The following is a 21,993-nucleotide window of genomic DNA, read 5'->3' on the forward strand; positions in this document are numbered from 1 at the left end:
CCTTCTCGGAGAAAAGGTCAATGATGCTTTATCAGATACTAGGCTTACGAACAATTTGCTTGAACACAAGTATTAAAAGTGCAGCATATTTTTCTGAACTACTATTGAACTATGTACTAATTTTCTGTGTTAAGCATAATAATATAATACTAGCATTTAAGTATATTCCTTTTGGATGGAGAACCGAAACAATTAAATTTGATACTACTAGTAAATATTGAAAAATTTGTTTGCTAGTGACCAAACTGTCATTTTAATGAAATAGATACATTTAAAACAGTTGTACATATTGCCGTCTTTTAGTTAAATACGTATGTATAACAGAAATAGACAAGCTACATACGTTAGTTTATGGTGTTTAAGTTGTTGTCCTCTCATACAGTTGATGTCAAAATAATTACTTGACTATCCTTGAAAACTAAGCAACTGAAATGTTATTTAAAACGAATACTAGAACTATATTTAATCAAAACGAACTAACATTATCCCATAAAACAAATAATACTAATTGATAACAATGACTATTACTCAGGTAAAGAACTGTGATTACATGATGTTTATTCACTAAATCAAACTACTCAATCATCTTCAACTACAGATCCATCACCGATCAAGTGATCTATTTTTTCCTCAGGGTGCTCAAAGAAGTCTGTCACATCCAAATGGGTGATGTCAAATTTATTGTGAGAGACAAAATTAGCTTCAAGGCCTTTATTCTTTAGAGATGCTTGATAAAGCTCAACCAAATGTCTTGGTGTTCGACAAATATTTGCCCAATACCTTTTTCCATCGCAACGATACCATTCAGTTTCTGAACCCTTTGCTTTTGGCTTCTCATCTTTCCCTTTCCACTTTTGGTGGTTATTTTTCTTTGGGGGATTATTAACACCAGAAAAATTTCTTCCATGACTACGGCCACGAACACGGCCACGACCTTTTCCACTCTTAGCATAATGGGAATACACCTCATCCACTTCAAGCAATTGTGTAGACCTAGTGGGTCGATTTTCGTGATTTCTCATAAGCAAGTCGTTGTTTTGTTCAGCCACAAGGAGAAGAGAAATCAACTCAGAGTACTTCTTGAAACCTATCTCTCGGTACTGTTATTGCAAGACCATATTGGAGGCATAAAACGTTGTGAACGTTTTTTCAAGCATATCATAGTCAGTGATACTATCTCCACAGAGTTTTAATTAAGAAGTAATTCTGAACATCGCAGAATTATATTTAGACACATACTTAAAGTCTTGGAGCCTCAGATGAACCCAATCATATCGTGCTTGTGGAAGAGTGACCAACTTTAAGTTGTCATATCTTTTCTTTAAGTCATTCCACAAAACAAGTGGATCTTTGACTGTGAGATATTCTATTTTCAACCCTTCATCAAGGTGTGGCGCAAAAAAATCAAGGCTGTAGCACAGTCTTGGATAGATGTTTTATTTTTATCTTTAATGGCGTCTCCAAGACCCATTACATCTAAATGAATTTCAGCATCCAACACCATGTCATATAGTTCTTGCACGAAATTTTAAGGGCAATGAACTTTCTTTTCATAATATTAGTCATAATTAAAAGAGGAGAAAAGTTATACCTTAATCTTCTCAAAGAGCTTCTTGAGACGGTAGAGTCTCGTGCTGATAACGTGAAATGAAACAATAGAAGAAGAAGAAGAAGAAGAAGAAGAAGAAGAAGAAGAAGAAGAATATTACAGAGAAAAGTAAAGAGAGAATTCTTATTGATTTGAGATGAATTACAATGGAATGGAACCCCTCTATTTATAGGGAAAGAGTGACTTAGCCATAAAGTATCAATCCCTAGAATCTTTCTAAAATATAGAAATTCACCTTAAATAAAACTCTATTTATAACAATAGATAATTTATTTAATTATTATCTTTTTAAAGGGCATATTGGTAATTTAACTTTTTGGTTTGGTGCTTCCCACTTTTATAATAACTAGTTTCTCGATACGTGCGTTGCACGTGCATGTATGAAGAGCTATGTAGTGCATAATTTTGTAAATTATTATAAATATTATTAAAATAATAATTTTGAGTACATAATCAAACATAAAAGAAAAATGTACAAAATTCTATGAAAAAATCAGTGTAGATCGTTTTATGGTGAATTTCTTTATCGATGTCAAGATGATTGGATATTATTTGAACCTACAAAGACGAAAATTAAAATTTTATTATATACATATGATATTTTTACTTATTTAATTTTATGAGATACAATCTAATGAAGCATCTCAACTAAGTGATAATTTTATATAGTGCACCAAAATATTTTTTATGTGTATAATTTAAATTTACTTTTCAATTGTACTCTCTTCTCCAAGTCCATCTTTCTCCGATAAGTGTTTTTCGTGTTACTAACATGCAAACTATATCTAAAATTATGAGATTAAAAAATTAGTAATAAGTATTAGTAATTAATTGTGTACAAAATAATTCATAAATTTCTATAAATAACTACCAAAGATAGTGTCATCACAAAATTTTTCTGCCTCTTTCAAGGATTTTAACTATTTGAAATATTTTTGGGTGGCAATGTCATTAGTTGATTCCTTTACAATGGTGTTGTCAGTAAAAGCTATTTCAACTTCTTTGTATATTAGTAGCTCTTATTTGGTTCAAAGAAGTCCTTCCACTTTGTCACATGATTATTAAAAGAAGCTGCTTGTATATATTTTGTGACTTGTTAATAGGAACACGTTATTTCACTATTTTTACTTTGATTGCCATTTTGACTGAACATAATATGGTTTGGTAGAGAAAGCAAGAGATATATATATATATATATATATATATATAAAAGATAGGTTTTGTACTTTCTACATGAATCATGATCAACAGTCTTGTTTGAGATAGACAATAAATTAAAAAAAAATTAACATTAAAATTTTTACACATTATAATACATACTTCTAATGAAGGGGAGTCTTGGCGTCACTGGCAAAACTAATGTCATGTTACTAGGAGGTCACGGGTTCGAGCCCAGGAATCATCCTCTTACAGAAATGCAGTGTACCAGAAAGACACCAAATTCTCCTTTAGGTGCTTCAACTGCGGTATAGGTAGAAGGAGCTGATACGGAAAAACCTTTTGTATAAGGTTTGGCTGCGTACAATAGACCCTTGTGGTCCGACCCTTCCCCGGACCCCATGCATAGCGAAAGTTTAGTGCACTGGACTGCTCTTTTTATACATCTACTTTACTTCTTTGATTATCTTATAATGTTTTACAACCACAAAAGCTTCTTGTACCATATTTATATTCTTTCACAGGAACTTTAGATTATTACCTATTCCACCTCTTTGCAATACGAAAGTCATAAAAAATTTCTCTCTGTAATATTAGACCATTCATATGGCTCTTTTATTGATAATAGTTTCAATTAAGAGACAACAATGTAATAGGATAGTTAGTATAACATTATACTACAACATCATTTTGAAAATAAACTCTCTTTACACCAACTTGAAATCATGAGAGTAATCAAGTTTTAATTTATATTTAGATATTGGTCAAGGGTTAATATTTTTTTGTAATCGAATATCATCCCACAATTTAAAAATATACTAAACGTGATTTAAACATGCAAGTATGCAACATATAATTTTTTGCTAACTAAATGCTTTTGGCAATGAAATAACAATTACAACATATCAAAAATATAAATTTAATATGCATTTCAAGATCATCATAAGTATGTCATCTATCCTAATATTTACAAAAAATAAAACTCACAAAAGGTAGAAATTCATAAATAAATAATAAAGTGAAGTTAAAAAATAGGACCCGATATTTATTCAGTCTCATCCAAGAGATTTGCATATTATATCAAAGACGGACACCTTTCGTCTTTGTTCTTTTTGCATGCGATCGATATTTTTCATAATTTTCCTTATGTCCGCAAGGTCAGAGTGAATTTTTTATTTTCTAAACACGTTAGGTAGACTCCTTTGTATGAGAAGAAAATCCATAAAAGCAACAATCACAAATTTATATACCTTTTGACAAAAACGTATCCCACATAAAAAGATTTTGCCATAATATAATTCTTGATACATATAGATAGTATAAATTAAACAATCGTGTATTTCCCTCCTTTAGGCTCAATAAAGGCAGCAACATTGAACATTACGAACTAATATTACTATGAAAGGTTACACCTCTTCAAATAAATTTAGTATTTAATTAATATGTTTTTCTTAGTAGGAGATTTAAATTAAGCAAAAAGGCAATTATGTAATTTAACTTTTGAGTTTTAGCCTTTGTAATTTTAATAGTTTTAAACACGCCGTTTCAAATCATTTTCTTTTTTTGTAAAATTTTGCAAATTCCCAAGCAAACACATAATTCCATTTACCTTCTTTAATTGGGAGTTATTAGTACGTGTTAGATTTTCTTTAGGGTTGTAACTGTTAAAAAGGATATGAAGCATTAGTAGGGTATTTAGATAAGTCAGGAGGGTTTTTACATAATTTACTTTTTAAGTTAAAAGTTTTCTGTTTTTAGTTATTATATGCCAAGTAATATAGTACACGATTTTGTAAAAGAATATATGAATATTATAAAATAAAACTTTGAGTAAATAATTTTATATCAAATAATAAAAATATAAATTTTTGTGAATGATCAATGTAGATCATCATACCGTAACTTATTTGCCGAGGTCAAGATAATTGAATATCGTCTGAATCTAATTGAATACTGGTTTGTATCTACTTTCTTGTAAAAAAATTAATTGTATAAAGAATGAACATTGGTTAGTGAATACAGTCAGATCTCTCTATAACAACATTCATATATAATAGTCATTCACTATAAAAGTCGAGTTATTCTCGGAACCGAATATTATATTATGTTATAATATATGTCCTCTATAACAGCATTTCACTATAGCAGGCAAAAAATTTCAGAACAAATGAGACTATTATAGAGAGGTTTGATTGTAGTATTGAATAAAGAGTTTAAATATATAAGGTACGTATGTAATGAATTTAATAAAAGTTGTGAATTGTGAAAACTGAAACCTCAAGTTATATTTGATCTCATCTTTTTATGGATGAAGTTGTATTTTTTTTTATAATCAAACCACAACAGTATTATTTGTACATCATGGACGATCGAAATAAACCTCTGCTGCTTAAATTGTCTAACCATGAAGGATACCATCTCCAATTTGTCCAGTTGAATAAGACCTCAAGACTAATCTTGGAAGTCTCTCAAAAGCTATAATAATGAATGATATAAACTTATATATTTGATTGGAGAAAGTATATCTTGAAAAAGAAAAACAAAATCTAAAGAGCACCCAAAATGTGTACGTTGGCAGCGAACTTTTGAGAAGTTGGCAGAAAGAAGAATATTTGATTTCTCTCTTCATCTATTCTTATGCGTTGGCTACTCCGATCCTTTAGAGTATATTCTTATAACTAGGTTGCCTACGATTGGACACTAATTTTGAAAGCAAAGGTTTGTTTTAACTATAGAAGTTAGTTACAACCTTCTCAGGAAAGGACTCTTCAAATTCATTATTTTTTTATTTAAATATAATTATTAAAATTTCTTTAACTTTTAATGGGCATTTTAGTAATTTAACTTTTAACTTAATAGCTTCTCACTTTTAATATAGTATAGATAGATAGATAGATTGTAAATAATATATAGACACACATATAGATTATAGTCCTATTTAGGTGCAAAAACAAAGAGAATTGAGGGAAACACTCCACTTTATTAGCTTGAGGCAAGACCAAAATTCCCCTTTGAACTTTTTTTTTTAAAAAAAATTATGATGTTCTGGCTAGCTTATATGCGCTTGGACTATTCTATTTTGTACCTGCAATCTCCCACCCAGCAGAAGCATGAGTAACTTTACATACTATAACTACGGGAAGGAGGCAGAAACATACAAGTCAAGCACACAAACAAACTCACACTTGAGATCATAAGGTGCATTGGGAGATCCAAGAGGAGGCTGTGTTTTGCACACTCGAAATATTTAACACACTTTCTAAAAGCTTCTTTTGTAATACTTTTATACTACTTCAGCTATTATTTATGCAAATAACTGACTTGAGCATTGTGTAATGTCACTGGAGATCCAGACGTATGCACTATCACACATTGCCGCTCAATAGAACAGTCACTCAATCAAGCCAGTTTGGAAACCCCCTACGCGATACGAGTAAAATAGTTATGAGTGAGATTGTAGGAGTTAGTCACGCTACATGGATGCATGAGCTGTCTAGAATAACTAATTAGATGTATTAGTTAGCTAAATATATTGCGCCCTACATATACACCATCAGTTAAGAGTTTGTGATGGGACTATACCAAAGTCTTGGAAAAAGCTGGAAGAAAGGTTACCTACTACTAATAAGGGCGGGTAAGAAAGAGAGATGAAGTGACTAACTTAGTAACTTTTATTTCACTTAAAAAGGTTGACTCATCCGCCTTTAAGTGAAGCGGCGCATCCACCGAAGTTTGAAGTACATAGGGTTCTGTTATAATGTCTTCCATCTATAATTAGCTGGGAAATATGAAAGAACAAATGTGCAGCAAGGTTTGAGAATCTACATATGTATAGTAGGTATACTGTCTGGCAGGTGTGTCACTTAATGTCATTGATTCTGTAATGCCAATTCTCTAAGTTAAATTTACCTGCAATATGGGAGGACAAGTGTGCTTATGTGGAGAAATTAAAGTCAACTGGTTATATAGTCTAGGCCCGAGGAGGGGTGGATGAAAATGAATGTAGATGGCTATAGTAAGGGTAATCCTGAGTGTGCTGGAGGGGGTGGCATAATAAGGGATCATCGGGGGCATATGCTTTTAGCCCTTGTTGATTACTTTGGTCTCTATAGTAATAATGTGGTTGAAGCTAAGGTAATTCTAGAAGGATCGCATATATATATTGATAGAGATTTTCTTAAGATTATTCTTGAATCTGATTCTCTTGTGTTGGTTAATATAATCAATAAGAAAGTCAGACCTCCATGACAAGTCACAACATCATGGCACATATAAGGGATTTGAAACAGAAGATCCTTCCTTTTTATTCATATATTCAGGGAAGAAATGTGATTGCAAACCAAATGGCATGAACCAGATTGTCTTCATCGAAGATCTTTCATTAAGTTAGAGCTTACTTGAAGTTCCAAACTTCAGATTTAGGCCAAAGAAGAGCCTCTTCTCTTTTAGTACTAGTTCGGATGAAGGAGTTTAACTATACGGAAAAGGTACAAATATGCCCTTGTACTATACGAAATTGAGCACATTTGCCCTTCGTTAATACTTTAGCTCAAATATGCCCTTACCGTCACATAGTTGGTCCATATATGCCCTTAGAGTTACACAGTTGGCTCATATATGCTCTTTTCAAAACGGAATCCACCCAAACTAATTAGCTCTTTCGTTAATTGTATTAAAGTATATTGCAAACACTATTTTCTTTTTATTAGTACTTTTTTTCTTTACCTTTTTCTTTTCTTTCTTCTTTTTTCTTTTCTTCTTTTTTTTCCTTTTTCTTTCTCCCTTATCCGATTTCATGTCTTCTCCATTTTCGTCACCAATTTCACTTGACAAAACTCATGAATTCCAATTACTAAAAACATTCTCCTATAAGAATTTTTTTTATAGATCATATGTTTGTCAATTTTTTAATTTTTACTGAACATATATTTAGTTCTAAACATTTAACAAAGTAAGATTGAAATAATATTTATGTAACAAAAAACCCGAAAAATCCAACAAAACCGAATAATCCAAACCGATATAATTGGTTTGGTTTGATTTTAATAAAAACCGAACCAACTCGTTCCATATACACCCCTAATTTACATAGTTAATAAAAAAAATAGAAAATGTCCTGCTGAAAAAAGATGAAAAAAGACTAACAACTTAAATTTATAACACTACAACTTGAACTCTAGGTTTTTAATCATTAAATTATCTTTCTGGAAATAATTTAAATATTTTGGTCTTTTGAGTATTATTAAAGGTTGAGATGTTTTTATTATTTTAAAGTTTAAACCATAATTTTTGGAACAATTTAATTTCGTTTATTTAGAGGGCCAGTGAAATTGGAACTTGATTACCTTATGGGAGAATTTTCTTAGTAATTGGAATTCATGAGTTTTGTCAAGTGAAATTGGTGACGAAAATGGAGAAAACATAATAATGGAGGAAATCGGATAAGGAAGAAAGAAAAAGGAAAAAAAAGAGAAGAAAAGAAAAAAGAAGAAAGAAAAGAGAAAGGTAAAGAAAAAAAAAGTATTAATAAAAAGAAAATAGTGTTTGTAATACAATTAACGAAAGAGCTAATTAGTTTGGGTGAATTCCGTTTCGAAAAGGGCATATATGGGCCAACTGTGTAACTCTAAGGGCATATATGGACCAACTATATGACGGTAAGGACATATTTGAGCTAAAGTATTAACGAAGGGCAAATGTGCTCAATTTCATATAGTACAAGGGCATATTTGGACCTTTGCCCTTAACTATATTATACACTTAAACTGTTTAGCTTTGTGCTTTATAGTTGGTTGTTCAAATATTGTAATGGAGTCGTCCTCCCATATCTTAGCTACATCTCTTTTGCATAGAAATGACTAGCATCATTTTTCATCATGCTTTGGAGGTTGTGGTCTATGTCCTAATTTTGTTGTTTGGTTTATATATAGGTTAGGACTACTCCTAACCCTCCACCAACCTGGTGGATCTTTTGACAAAAAAATAATTATATTCCTCTCTTCTCTCTGTTCCCTTTTCTCTTATTCTCTCTATCCTCTAATCCCCTTTTCTCCTCCTCCTTTTCTTACTGAAGGCGGTCCCTTCACCCCCATGACCTTTGGCTATAGGAAATCAGTGTAACACTACGTTGATGATGTGAGATCATATGGGGCACCACCACATATCAATTTCAGTGAAGACTAAATTGAATTAGACGGACATTTATTTTAGCCAATTTTAGACACAAAAAACATTAAATAACATTGATTAAATTATTGACTTTATTCGCATAAAAGATTGAGCCTTCTGTGATCGAATCTGAGTTTGAAAGAGACTAGCAAAAAATAGACATACAAATATATGCAAGAAAATGCTACTGCTCAGATCCACTGTGATTGAAGTCTTTAAGAACCCTGTCAATTCCCATAGCATACGATTATACGAATATGTACGCTAAGCTATTTACCCACAAGGCCACAAACTTATAAATCATGCTCTGCACCCATCACTGACCAACTTTACATATACGTATACTAAACACCAATAATCTCCAAAGCTAGTTTAAGCAATTTAAATTACACAACTATATGTCAATAAACTCCAAAGCTAGTTTAAGCACTGTAAACTACCGCAATTATGCGTCAACAATCTCCTAACCTCTGCTTGATGCACTGTCCGTGTTCTTTTACAATTGCTCGTAAGCTAAAAACTAAGACTGCTTCAGCTGCATTTGACCAAATAAAGAGCAGTTAACATTCTGGGGACTAGTAGCAGGCGGATTCCATCAGCTTCCACCAAATCATTTGAGTTTATACAATATAAATCTGAACTAGCAAGCAAGAAGCTACATAATACTGTGAAATAAATTTCAGTGACGTTAGATGAACAAAACGTGACATAACATGCCGGCAAAACTTGTCTTTTCCAGTTTCTCCTTCTTGTTCTCCACTTTTCCAATATGGGCAGATTACGCTAATCAAATGTTTTGTCAAGCTACAAAAGGATAACACCATAACATCTAAATACTTACACATGGCTACTGGTTATTGGGTGGCTTTTGAACTTCTGCTTCTATTTCTTTTACATTGTTGACAGCTACTTCAATTTTCTTTGACAAAAGCTCCATCTGCTGCTCAACATTTTCCAAAAGAGTAATTAGCTGCTCTCTGTAAAGGTCACATAATTTATCCTGATGCTCCAACTCCATGGACAGTTCTAGGATCCTCCTGTCCTTTTTATCCTACAAGAGAAAATCAAGAAGCAGTCATTTCAGAGATAATAAGAAATTGCAGCAATTTTGTACTCACGAAGACAGACACACTCTTTCAAATGTCATTAATTAACGAGACTTGAGATCCTTAGAGGGGAACATAAAGCCTCACCCCAGCCACCCGTTTCCAATGGGTTTCCAACACGATCCAGTTCCTGAAGCTACTTCTGATATTTTTGTTAGAAGTAATAAGAGGAATATCATATCATATAGTGTTTAGCTACCTAATAGTGGTGGTCATGAGGCTTGGGCCATAATCAAGCTGATGCATGAAATGTACTAAAAGAGATCCAGTATCCTAAACACTGTTGTTTACATTATAGCAAGAAAGAACAAATAAACGATGAAAAAGAGTAAGTAGCTTTTCTTTCTTCTTTCATTTTTTTGATAAGTAATTCAGGAGTAGCCTGCTATAGTGGCCATCAAACACTTCCGTTTTGAAATTACCCACTGAAGCTTTTCCTGTGACAACATCCTTTTCTTTTGCTGAAAAAAGTACAAAGATAGCAAGTTGCCTCTCTGGTTAGACTTTTAGGAGTTACTTACATTTTGGGAGATCTTCCACACACACCTGACAATCCCCCCCCCCCCCACACAAAAAAAAAAAAAAATGGAGGAGGCATGATTTCTTCTTCCTTATTAGATAGGCTAGTATAGCTGTACATATTAGTGTCCCGCATTTGACTAGTGTGAAGTACTCATTGTAAAGACATGTATATTAACAGATATAAGTATAAGGTGTAAAAGCAGCCACTCATTCCCATAAAATCTTTCTCTCGTGTTCTATTTCTTTACATGGTATCAGAGCGAGGTTAATTAGTTTATGCACAGTTACCAACAACTTTCGGTAGAAAGAAAGACTGTTGCCGTGCAATTTTCTGACAACCATGAGTGTTGTTTCCATTGTCCTCTATTTTCGTGTGCTGTGAATAAACCAGCAAAGGAGTTGCAGAAAAGGAGTTGCGACGCGCTCCCCCACACCCGGCACAAGCAGATTGTCCCGCGAGATCTATCTCACACACCAAACGCGTGAGCCATTTCCGTCCACTTTCAGACTTGTACCTTTGGTCTTTGAGGTCGCCTGGATAGTTTGAGGCCATCCATACTATTTTCTGCAATTTCAGACCACCAGAAGTAGGTTTGTAGTAGTTCAGTCACTTCTCCGCGATCTCCCTTTTCCGGCAACATCTCTGCCTTTCTCTTACATTGTGGGGCTTGGCTAAGACCTTTGCATCCTTCCCTCCAACTTTCTGCAAAGCCACCTTCAAACGACCAGCAGTCCTCTATTCACTTTCTGGTTAGTTTTTCCATAAATTAGTATTGTTTTTTTATAACCTCCATAAATTAGATAATGTTCTTTGAAAAATATGCTTTAGTCAGCCTTCTTGGTTATTATCTTGTGGAAATTTGCTACTTTTCAGAACACTCTTCAATCCAACATTATGTCGCTTGGTTTTGATGTTTTCGGTCCAAAAACACCGGAGTCGGAAACTTGATCCATGATTACTTCAAAACCTTTAGATGGAGGTTTTAACTATTTAGCTTGGGCTACTTCTATTGAGTTATCCTGTAAGGTTAAGGTGCCAAAGATCACCTAACTAAAAAGGCTACAAAAGTTGATGAAAAGGTCCGAGCACATTAGAAAAAGGTTGATGCTCAGTTATGCAGTTATTTGTCGCGCTCTATTGATCCTAAGCTGATGGACTTGTTTTGACTATTCCAAACTTGTTATTTGGTTTGGAAAAACAGTCATGCTTTATATAGTAACTATGTTTCCTGCCTTTATGATGTTGTTTTCAGAATGACTAATTTGAAAAGGCAGGAATTAGGCATGTCTACTTATTTGGGACAAGTTCTGGCAGTTATGGAGGATCTTAATAACTTAATGCAAGTTACTGCGAGTTTTGAGGAACAGTTGGAATAGTGACAGAAGATGTTCTTAGTTCTTACACTTGTTGGGCTTCCAAGTGATCGTAACTCAATGCGAGATCAAATTTTAGCTAATCCAACTATTCCTATAGTAGATGAGGTGGTCTTTTGGTTACCCCTCCTAGGTCACACAGTGATCCCCTCACCATCATTGGATTCTTCTGTTTTCGCGTCATAGACTGTGGGGAATCAAGGTGGAAGTCATTTTGGAAAGTCTCGACTTAAAACAGTCTCCTCGAGTATGGTTTACCAAGTTTAGCACAGTTATACAAGAGTTTGGCATGACATGGAGCGAAACTGATCAATATGTATTTTATCGACACTCTCACTCGGAAGTGTGTATCTCTTTGGTAGTCTCTATAGTTATCACAAACGGTAATTAAGAGGGCAGTGAAAGCTTGAAGCAACATCCCTCTCAGAATTTTCATACCAACGACCTAGGTAAATTACAATACTTCTTAGGTATTGAAGCAGCTCAGTCCAGATCAGACATTGCCATTTCACAGCACAAGAATGCTCTGGACTGAGCTGCTTCAATACCTAAGAAGTATTGTAATTTACCTAGGTCGTTGGTATGAAAATTCTGAGAGGGATGTTGCTTCAAGCTTTCACTGCCCTCTTAATTACCGTTAGTGATAATTAAGGAAACAGGGATGACATACTTAAGGAAACAGGGATGACAAACTATAGACCTACTGATACTTCTATGGATCCGAAAAGTCAAGCTTTTGCCAGGTACCAGGAGCCTCAGTGACGCTGGGAGATATAGGAGATTAGTTGGAAAACTGAATTATCTCACTGTAATATGCCCTGTTATCGCCTTTTCAGTGAGTAACGTCAGTCAGATTCTAAATTCTCCATGTGTAGCTCCTTGGAATACAATAGTCTGTATTCTTCGGTAAAGAAAAGGGCTACTTTATGAGAATCGAGGACATGAGAAGATTGTTAGGGATACAGATGCTTCACCCTCTCCCGCTCTACCTCTGGAGATCGAATTCTTGTTAATAGCAATTTAGTGTCTCGGAAGGGCAAGAAACAAAGTTTGGTTGCAAGATCCAGTGCTGGAGTTGAATATAGAGATATGACAGCTGCGACTTGTGAAAACATATGGATCAGACAACTATTGAAAGTACTGAAGTTTGGAGAAACCACTCAAATGGAACTTGTTTGTGATAATCAAATGCATCCCATATTTGCTTCAAACCCAGTATTCCATGAGAGGATCAAGCACATAGAGATTAATTGTTACTTCGTCAGAAAAAGATATTCTCAGGAATACTGTCACGACATTTGTAAGGTCCAATGATCTACTTGCAGACATATTTACCAAATTTCTTGCAGATCCTCGAGTTAGCTATATATGTACAAACTCGGCATATAAAATGTCTATCAACTCTTGGGGACGAGTGTTAGACAGGCCAATATAGTTGTACACATTAGTGACCCACATTGAACAAGTGTAAAGTACTCATTATAAAGACACATATATAAATAGGTAAAAGTGTAAGCTGTAAAATTCACGCAGTCGGCAGTCCCATAAAGTCTTTCTCCATATTCCATTACTTACATTCCTAATCTGATTCCCCACTTTTCCTGCCAATGCTTCTTCTTCTATACATCAAATTCCTCCTCTTCCCTTATTTCTCTCAGATTTACTTGCTTTTGCAGCTAACTTTTCCTTCTTTTTCTCCTCAGTCCGCAGTAATGTGAATATTAAGACTGAAGTCATGCGCATAAGATCGTATTCTGTGGGAAACAATGACTGTAGGAAACCTCCCTGTAGCTTTTGTAAGCTTTTGATAACATAGCATACAATCAACCTCCTAATATCTAGCCACTGTATGCCTGTTTAGAAGAGTTATAATACCCCAAACCATGAACGAGATAATCAGCTTTAGAATAATGTGAGATAATAATCAGCCAGAAAACTTCCACTTTTGCAAATTCACCGCTTTATTTGTTTCTCTGTTTTTATTCCCTAACTTTCTAAGTATTATTTATGTTCTTAATCCATTTTTCAATATTCACCAAACTCTTTCTTCTAGTTAATCTGGCGTAAACCCAGTAGTAATTCATTCTACTTGAAGTATTGCTTCTTCCTCTACTTCTACTTTTGTATTTAATCTTCTCCTCGTTAACTCTTCGCTTTCACCTTAACATCCAAAGTAGTATGAAAATGAAAAAACAAAAAAATAAAAAATAAAGCAGCTAAACTTTTTTCTGGGGCGAACAGTTGAGAGAAAAACTTGCAACTGTAATGACAGAGGACTGGAAGCTGCAAATTAGTCTGGTGAGGAATAAAATGATAGGAAATGGAATGAAATAGTGTTAAATTTTTAAATTCCAAAAAGTCCCTCTGTTTTAGTAACTCCTTCACCAGGAGTCAACCTTTAAGAAAGTGTAAAATGCGCGTATTGGCGTCCAAGAAAACATAGAAAAGAAGAGAGTTTTGTGGGCATGTCAAAAGTGGAAAATTAGTAGCCACTGGAGCAATTTATTCATGAGAAATAATGAAGAGCAAAAACAAAAGAGCGTAACTGCTTTTCACGCGTTACTGATAGTACAACAACAACAACAACAACTACACATCAGTGCCAAACAAAGTTGGGGTCGATGATATGAATCCTCACTTCTTTCTTTAAGCTCAACTCATACATGGGCTGCTCTAAGGCTAGGCCACTGAGGCTGTTGCCTTAGGCCCCCAAAATTTGAAGGCCCCAAATTTTCTTCACTCATTAATTAGTATATTTGCTTCACTCTTCAATTTTAATTTTATCCTTTTTATATAGGAATTAAGTTATATACATCGACAACACAATGAATTTCTTTTACAATCTTCTCTGAAATTGCATGAACATAAATTCAACATATTATATTAGACTATTTATAATTTATTTTAGATATTCACTAATGAGTGCCAATTACCCTTTAAATTGATCAGAAGGTGTAAATATTTTTGACACTGTTAATGCTCAAAACTTAAATTATCATGTTATGTAGATTCATTTCTTTTACTAGTTTGTAATGATAGTCAAATCAAAACTTTCACTTTGAGTTCCAAACCTCAACATCCAATAATCTACCATTTTATTCTTTGTGCTCTTCTTCCTCCTTTTTTTTTTTTTTTTGAAATTTGCTTTTTTTGTCTTAAAGGATTAATTTAGAAAGCAATTTTTTTTTGTTAGTGTACAAATTTTATAATTAAAAATTTAAGGGCCTCTCAATATGGTTTTGCCTTAGGCCACAAGATCCGTTGAGCCACCACCCCTAAACTCATATCATCATCATGCCAAACTAAAATAAGAGTATTAGTGAAAATAAGTTTTAAACATATATATATATATATATATATATATATATATATAAAACTTAATATTAAAAGTTCTCTAACAAATTTACAGTCTATTCCTAACTAGTAGCATCACCTATATGGAGTTTTTTCTTCCATTGTGCTCTATCTTTAGCTAAGTGTGCATAAATTCCAAGGATTTGTAGGTCTTTCAAGACAACTTCCTTCCATGTGGTTTTAGGTCTACCTCGTCCTCTTTTAACACCTTCACTCACCATAGTTTCACACCTAGAGACCGGTGCATCGGTAGGGCGACGCAAGACATGACCAAAGCATCTCAAGTGACCTCAATTTTTTTCCTCAATATGTGCTACTTGTACCTTCTGGCGAATGTGGTCATTTTTAATCTTATCTAATCTGTATGACCGCACGTCCATCTTAGCATCCGCATCTCTGCAACACTCATTTTGTGGATATGTTGGACTTTAGCAGCTCAGCATTTACTATCATATAACATTGTCAGTCTTAGGACATTTGGAGAAATTTAGAAGGCGGCTTTAAATGTAGATCAAGCCATGATTTTCTTTTCAAAATATTTCACTTAGGCTAAATATATCATAAAGGTGGTGGAGCACTAGAAGGGAGAAGAACGGAGAAATAGGAGAACTGGAGAAAATAGAGAGAAAGAAGAGTAGAATGAATGAGAGATGGAGACAAAAAGAGAAGAATGAGAAAACGGAGAGGAAGAGAGGGAAAGGGTGTGCCTAGTGGTCAATGAAGTGGGTTAAAAATCATAAGGTCTCAGGTTCAAATCCTAGCAAAGACAAAAGCACTAAGTGATTTCTTCCCATTTGTCCAAACCTCTGTGTTGGTACGAGGTAGCAGGTACCTCGTGGAATTAGTCGAAGTGCGTGCAAGATGGCCCAGACACCAATGTTATCAAAAAAGAAGAGAGGAAAAGAGGGAAAAATAGGAAAAAAACAGGGAGACAGACTAGCAGAAAGAGGGAGTAAGAAGGATCTAATACCGAATTAAATCATTTTGTTCAACTCCTCTTCAACAAGAACACAAGCGTCCTATTCATAGAATAGGACTTCTTAATAGTCAGATCTCCTAAAACAAATAAAACTATATTGTTAACTAGAAGATGAAGACTACCTAGATAAATTCTCATCTCTAAGATAAGATTATCTTACTTTATTTCTAATTACTAGATAAATATAAATAATATCCTCATGATCTACATCAATAGGTGATTAACTCAGCATGACGAATAATCTCCTCAGAGGTTACCTAACTACTTCAAGTTCTGAACATTTGCTCGCACTTAAATGTAACAGCTGTGATCATTTATCCAGAATAGAGAACTAAGTTGGTTGAGAGGCTTCTTAAATCTACTTAAACAAGATGTTGTATGAAGAATGCACACAAGCTCAAAAGAACAACATATGGTCTTGCAAATATTATCAATCAACTCCAACTCAGTCAATTGACAGTGGTAGTTAATTTTCAAATTTTGTCAAAAGCATGTAAAAGCACCTCAACATTTATATTTTGAACTCAGCAGAACTAATCAAAAGCAATGAAGCTGCTTGGATTATGCTCTTGACACCTATGTTGCCCGAACTCTCCGAAAATGTTGCAGGGTGCGTGTCGGATCCTCGAAAATAGTGTATTTCCGGAGGATCCGACACGGGTGCGGCATCATTTTGGAGAGTCCGCGCAACATCTTGACACTATAGCTCATCCATGGAAGGATACATATTTTTCCTCCTTTTTTTGCCCCTACAGCCAAGTCAGATGATGAAAATATGCTTTCCCGAGATTGTGAATCAAGGTATTTTCAGTTTGAAGCTAACTGCCACAAAGTGCAACATGAATGGACAACTATATCAGGAAAATACACCAACCAATAAAAGATGTTCTAGGCTTTCAGATTAGCCAGATTAGTAAATGAATGAGTTATCGGGAAATTACCCATTCTATGATCTTAGGACTCCAAGTTGGACGGAACTGTATGGGGTGTTTGAATGTATAGATGGTAGAGGTTAAGCACCAATCTTGCCATTTTGTGGTCTGCAAAGCTTTCCATCCTTACGATGCCACTCAAATCTTATCGACAGAGAGCTGCATCTTATAATCACCATTAAGATGTGCCTGAACTCCAAGTAGGGAATTCTTAGAAAACATGCTCAAAATCAAACACAAATTGAGGGATAGTACAGCTGCCTGAACCACTTAGCAAGCGAAACTGCAATAAGATAAATAGACAGGCTGCTATGTTTTTCGTTATACAGCACCTAAGCTGTATTTAAATGGCAATGACGATTATGCATGGACATGAAGAACAGTATAATGCAAGATAGAGGATAGAAAGAGAGAGTTACTGGTAGAAATTAATTGATAACTGTTCAATCACCCAACCCCTTTTTCTCCTAATCCTTATGAATTTAGGAAAGCTTCGTCGCAGCTAGATTAGATGAGTTATTGTATCTCAAATAAGAGAAGATCCAAGAACTGAAAGCAGGCTGCACATAATATTTTCACTTAAGATTTTGTGCACTAACATCTTTCATGAGGTGACACAAAGTAAATTGACTTATAAGATTAAACTGAGACCAAAAGACGAGTAAACTTAAGATGAACCACAAAGAGTGTTGCTTTATCATAAACCTAGTCACCCTTACCATTGCATTATGAGAAGAACATCCAGAAGAAATCAATGGATGGGTATGCTCCTTCACGAATCTCGTCACAACCCACTTATCAGACTTGTTAACCTTTACCAACATCATTGCCTTGCACCCTTCTCGTGTGCTAGTGCGTGTTTTTCTAGGTGGTCCATAATGGTTTTTCATTTTCACGTAATAGCCTTGCTTGTTACATGAAAGTCGCCGTGAAAGGATTCTCTTGTCGACTTCTGAACGCCGGCATTGATCAATGCGCATGATAAACCCAACACGCTTAGCATAGTCATCATAAAATCCTTTGGCAGCATCTTCTGATTCGAACTCCATTCCAATAAATGGCTCCCTAACCACATTATCCTCACATGTAACTAACTGGCCTTCAGCAGAACAATCTATTGTAGCAGCTCCAGCCTCTAAGTCCACTGCCACACCGAAATGATGCACATTATCCAATAAGACATTGCTCTTTTCATAAACCAAACATCACCCAAAGTTTTAAAAAAAAAATTCAAAAATGTCTTCTCCAGTACAGGATCAGATGCATTATATTAGGTACCAAGTTTACACCCAATCCAATAAAGAAGTAGTGGGACCTAGTAATCCTTCCTACCAACAGACTTAAAATCATTGATCAGCCCGCCCATGTATATGCCCCAATAAAGCTGTTGGTCAGAAACATCCTATTGTACGCAGAATCCAGCCAGGAAACGAAGCACAGTGTATATATGTATACGTCCGTGTCTATGTGTTCAACAAGCACTTGTTAAGAGAAAATATTAGAAACAATAGATATGTAAAGGTTCACAAAACACTTGTCTACCATCTTTTAACTGAACCGTTTAGAAAGGTATATAATCTGCATGTTCATGAACTAAAGTTGAGCTTGCACAATTCTTTCACCGTTTAGAGTTAAATTATATTTCCATCCAAATAACTACAAAAGCTTTCAGCGTAAGTCCTGCCGTTAAACAACTACATAACAATTTAAAAGGTCCAACAATTATCAGCTTTTTTTCATCCTTCTCAGTATTAAGTTAGCTAGCTACTTCAATTCTTAAATTAACAAATTCAAATAGTCCATTTGCAAAGGGAAGAAAACAAAACAGAGAACCCCTAAAAAGACTTACTAGTATGGACAACGGAAGTCGGATTTTGATGGAAAAAACAGCCGATGATGCTCCACTTGGGACCAAACGAAAAGGGTTTATGGTCGTTGAAGCTTCAATTTGGATTTCGGACGTTTCTTCTCCCGATTCAGGCTCTTCTTCGTGAAACACACATTGTTCATTGGCGCGTGACAAAGAAAATTCACTATTTAAAATGGAATATTTATAATATAGGGACAGGACACAGGAGTGACATTGTCCCAGGAAGAGTCCAACGAAAAATCCGAAAGAATTAGGAGTATATTAAAAAATACTCAGGTTCCAATTTATGTGTATGTGAATCTGGACACGGAGATTAAGAAAAAAAATTAAAGATTTTTAAAATTTGTGGTCCTAAATAACTTAAAATATTTATATGACTATAATTTTTTTGAAACTTGTGGTATTAAATATATGTATTTATAAAAGTTTTTTATTAAGAGTAAAATTATAAATTTAAATTAAATTATTTTTAAATTTAGAAAGTAAACGAATAGTTGTTAATCTACAAAATCAGACACATAAATTAAAGAAAGAATTACAGCTGACTCTGTATTATAACCAAAAGTAACCCACATTTTTAAGTCTTATATCCAACCTAGTCTATATCGTAGATACTTTGAAAGCACTATCAAAGGCATACCGATAACCACTGTTAAAATTTGAAAACTTTTCTACTACTTGTAAGCTTCAAAAAGTAACAAAACACTCGAGAATAATAAAGTTAAAGGCATGAAATCTTTAAACAACATATATTCGGTCTAGACCAATGCTAATGACCATATTAATTAAAGCGTGTGGCAGTTTATTACATCACTTAAAGCAATAAACTACGAATGTCTTACGCTCAGGATGAATTAATCTCTTATTTTGTTGGCGGAGATCATAGGGCATTGGATAGCAGATCGTCATTGGGATTCCTGTTAGAGGATAGTTAAAATTAAAAAGTTAAAAACTTCACTACTGAGGTTTTTAATAGCGTGAAAACTTACAAATGGGTTTTGTAATTTGTTGAAAATTTGACTAATTGATGATTGGTATTCGTTGGGATTTGAAATTGTGGTTAAAATCTGAAGCTATTCGATGAAGATTTGAGGTTTTTAGTGATATTCTTTGTGAGCAAAAATTCAGAAGAGACGAAACTTGGTTTTTGTATACGACATTATATAATATTTTAATAAGTATATGATATTGTATGATGTGTATATCGAGTGTGTAAATATTGTTGCAAGAAAATAATAGGCTATCCGACTGTAATGCAAGAAAAAATAAGTGTGTCATGCTATTAACATTTAGCCACTTCTTTCGTGCGAAATAATATTTGGACAAAAATATTTCTATTTGAAACATAGAATAACTCCGGCAGTCGGTGCTCAATTTTGAAACTTTGATAAGTAAAACTTCAGTATACTGTTATGAAGTACAACAATTCACTATCCCAGTACTATATACCGGAGTTCAAAATAGATCTGAGTTCCAATTCCATGGGTCACTTCTTCGTTGAGGATCCTATGCCTTTCCTTCTATGCTTTCTTCTTTCCCTCTTATGTATGAATAAATTGCCACAATTTTCATATATCTGGGCCTCTTCCGTTTGATCATCTTTCTCGCTAAAAGTATTCCTTTTGTTAATTCCTTTCCCGTTTTCAATAAATTCGTCACGAATCACCATAAACGAAGTCTCCGGTCCTTGAGTTTCCAAGAAAAGAAGTTTTCCAGTTTTATTTTGTGCCAAAACTTCTTTGGTTTCTATAAGACTAGATGTAGCCCATGCCAGCACGGGCCCAATGACCTGTTAGTGTTTTTGTCTTACTACTACCCTATTGTTTTGGAATTTCACAACATTCGAATGCAATTACTGACAAGGAAAAAGTAAAAGGATCAGGATCAATGCAAAGTAATCGCCAAGGACTACAGTTCCTAGCAGGACTTGCCCGAGCATCGGCCTAACATGAGTGATTTTTCTTTCTTTCTTTTCAAACATGAGTTAGATTTATTTTTGAGGTCTGGCTCCAAGCGTGGTCAAAGATGGACAACCCTTATAAGATACCCATATAGTATAAAAGATACAATCATATATCACATAGTTAAAGTATAAGGTATAACCACATAGTTAAAGTCAGATAAATATTTTTTATGTACTATCATTTTAATATCTTTACACAAACTTAAGTCCATCAAACGCTAAATAAATCTTCAGAATTTCAAAGGGCATTTACGTTCGGCAGATTACTCGCATTATATTTCTTTGTGGACTTTGCCGATATATCTGTTGCACACAAATGATGAAGTAACAAGTTGTAGTCTCCTCCATTCCCCGCAACATTATTAATATATTAGAACAATTACTATGTCAATTAAAAAATTAAGATTGTCACCTAAGATTACTACATTTAACCATCAGTTTTGCTGGCTTAAACATCTGAAAACTAAAGTGTTCCTTGTTTGGGGTGATTTGCGTTCTTCAAAAGTAAAATATAGCGTTGACAACATTGAAGCTAAGGCTCTCAACCACTTTGGTCATTTTTTGATAATGTTCTCTACGCACTTAGTCCCCTATTGACCTCACAACTACTTTTGTATTGACAATAGGAATAGCAAGTGTGTGTATGTGTTCATCCAGCACCATTAAAAAGTGAGCAAGCGTACGTTGTGGCAAAAGATATGTATTTATGATCCATAATAATCCTACAATATAACCAAAAATTTGTGTCAACTTCGTTTTTACTGATTCTTTACTAAAGTATCACAAGCTCAACAATACACTACCCAACTTTCAAATGAAAAAAAACTACGTTGATTGAATATTGGACCTGAACCAAATAAAGAATGTTAAAGAGTCCTCCGGAGTCTAATAGTTCTTACATATTGAGTTATACGTCTACGAAACTCTACTCTTTCTCTTGCTTTCTCCCATTTCTACA

The 21,993-nt window shown here is 34.2% G+C and overlaps 1 protein-coding gene across 4 annotated transcripts; it reads right to left on the reverse strand.

The window, feature by feature from the left end:
* Positions 1-9,228: 9,228 nt before the first annotated feature.
* LOC104117123 (protein FAR1-RELATED SEQUENCE 5) lies at positions 9,229-19,298 on the reverse strand. 4 transcript variants are annotated; one of them, XR_011412510.1, is made up of 4 exons: positions 19,052-19,298; positions 17,922-18,346; positions 17,212-17,361; positions 9,229-9,986 (listed from the first exon to the last, which is right to left on the reverse strand). XR_011412510.1 is itself a non-coding variant. In XM_033661537.2 (4 exons), coding segments are annotated over exons 1-3 (630 nt in total). In that variant the 5' UTR covers positions 19,053-19,298; the 3' UTR covers positions 9,229-9,470; positions 9,777-9,782. The 4 variants fall into 4 exon arrangements, 3 of the variants coding, with proteins under 3 accessions (XP_033517428.1, XP_033517427.1, XP_033517426.1); XM_033661537.2 differs by lacking the exon at positions 17,212-17,361 and having other exon boundaries at positions 9,229-9,470; positions 9,777-9,986; XM_033661536.2 differs by lacking the exon at positions 17,212-17,361 and having other exon boundaries at positions 9,229-9,590; positions 9,777-9,986.
* Positions 19,299-21,993: the final 2,695 nt, after the last annotated feature.

This window comes from Nicotiana tomentosiformis, chromosome 1 (genome assembly GCF_000390325.3).
Source record: "Nicotiana tomentosiformis chromosome 1, ASM39032v3, whole genome shotgun sequence".
NCBI classification, from domain to species: domain Eukaryota; kingdom Viridiplantae; phylum Streptophyta; class Magnoliopsida; order Solanales; family Solanaceae; genus Nicotiana; species Nicotiana tomentosiformis.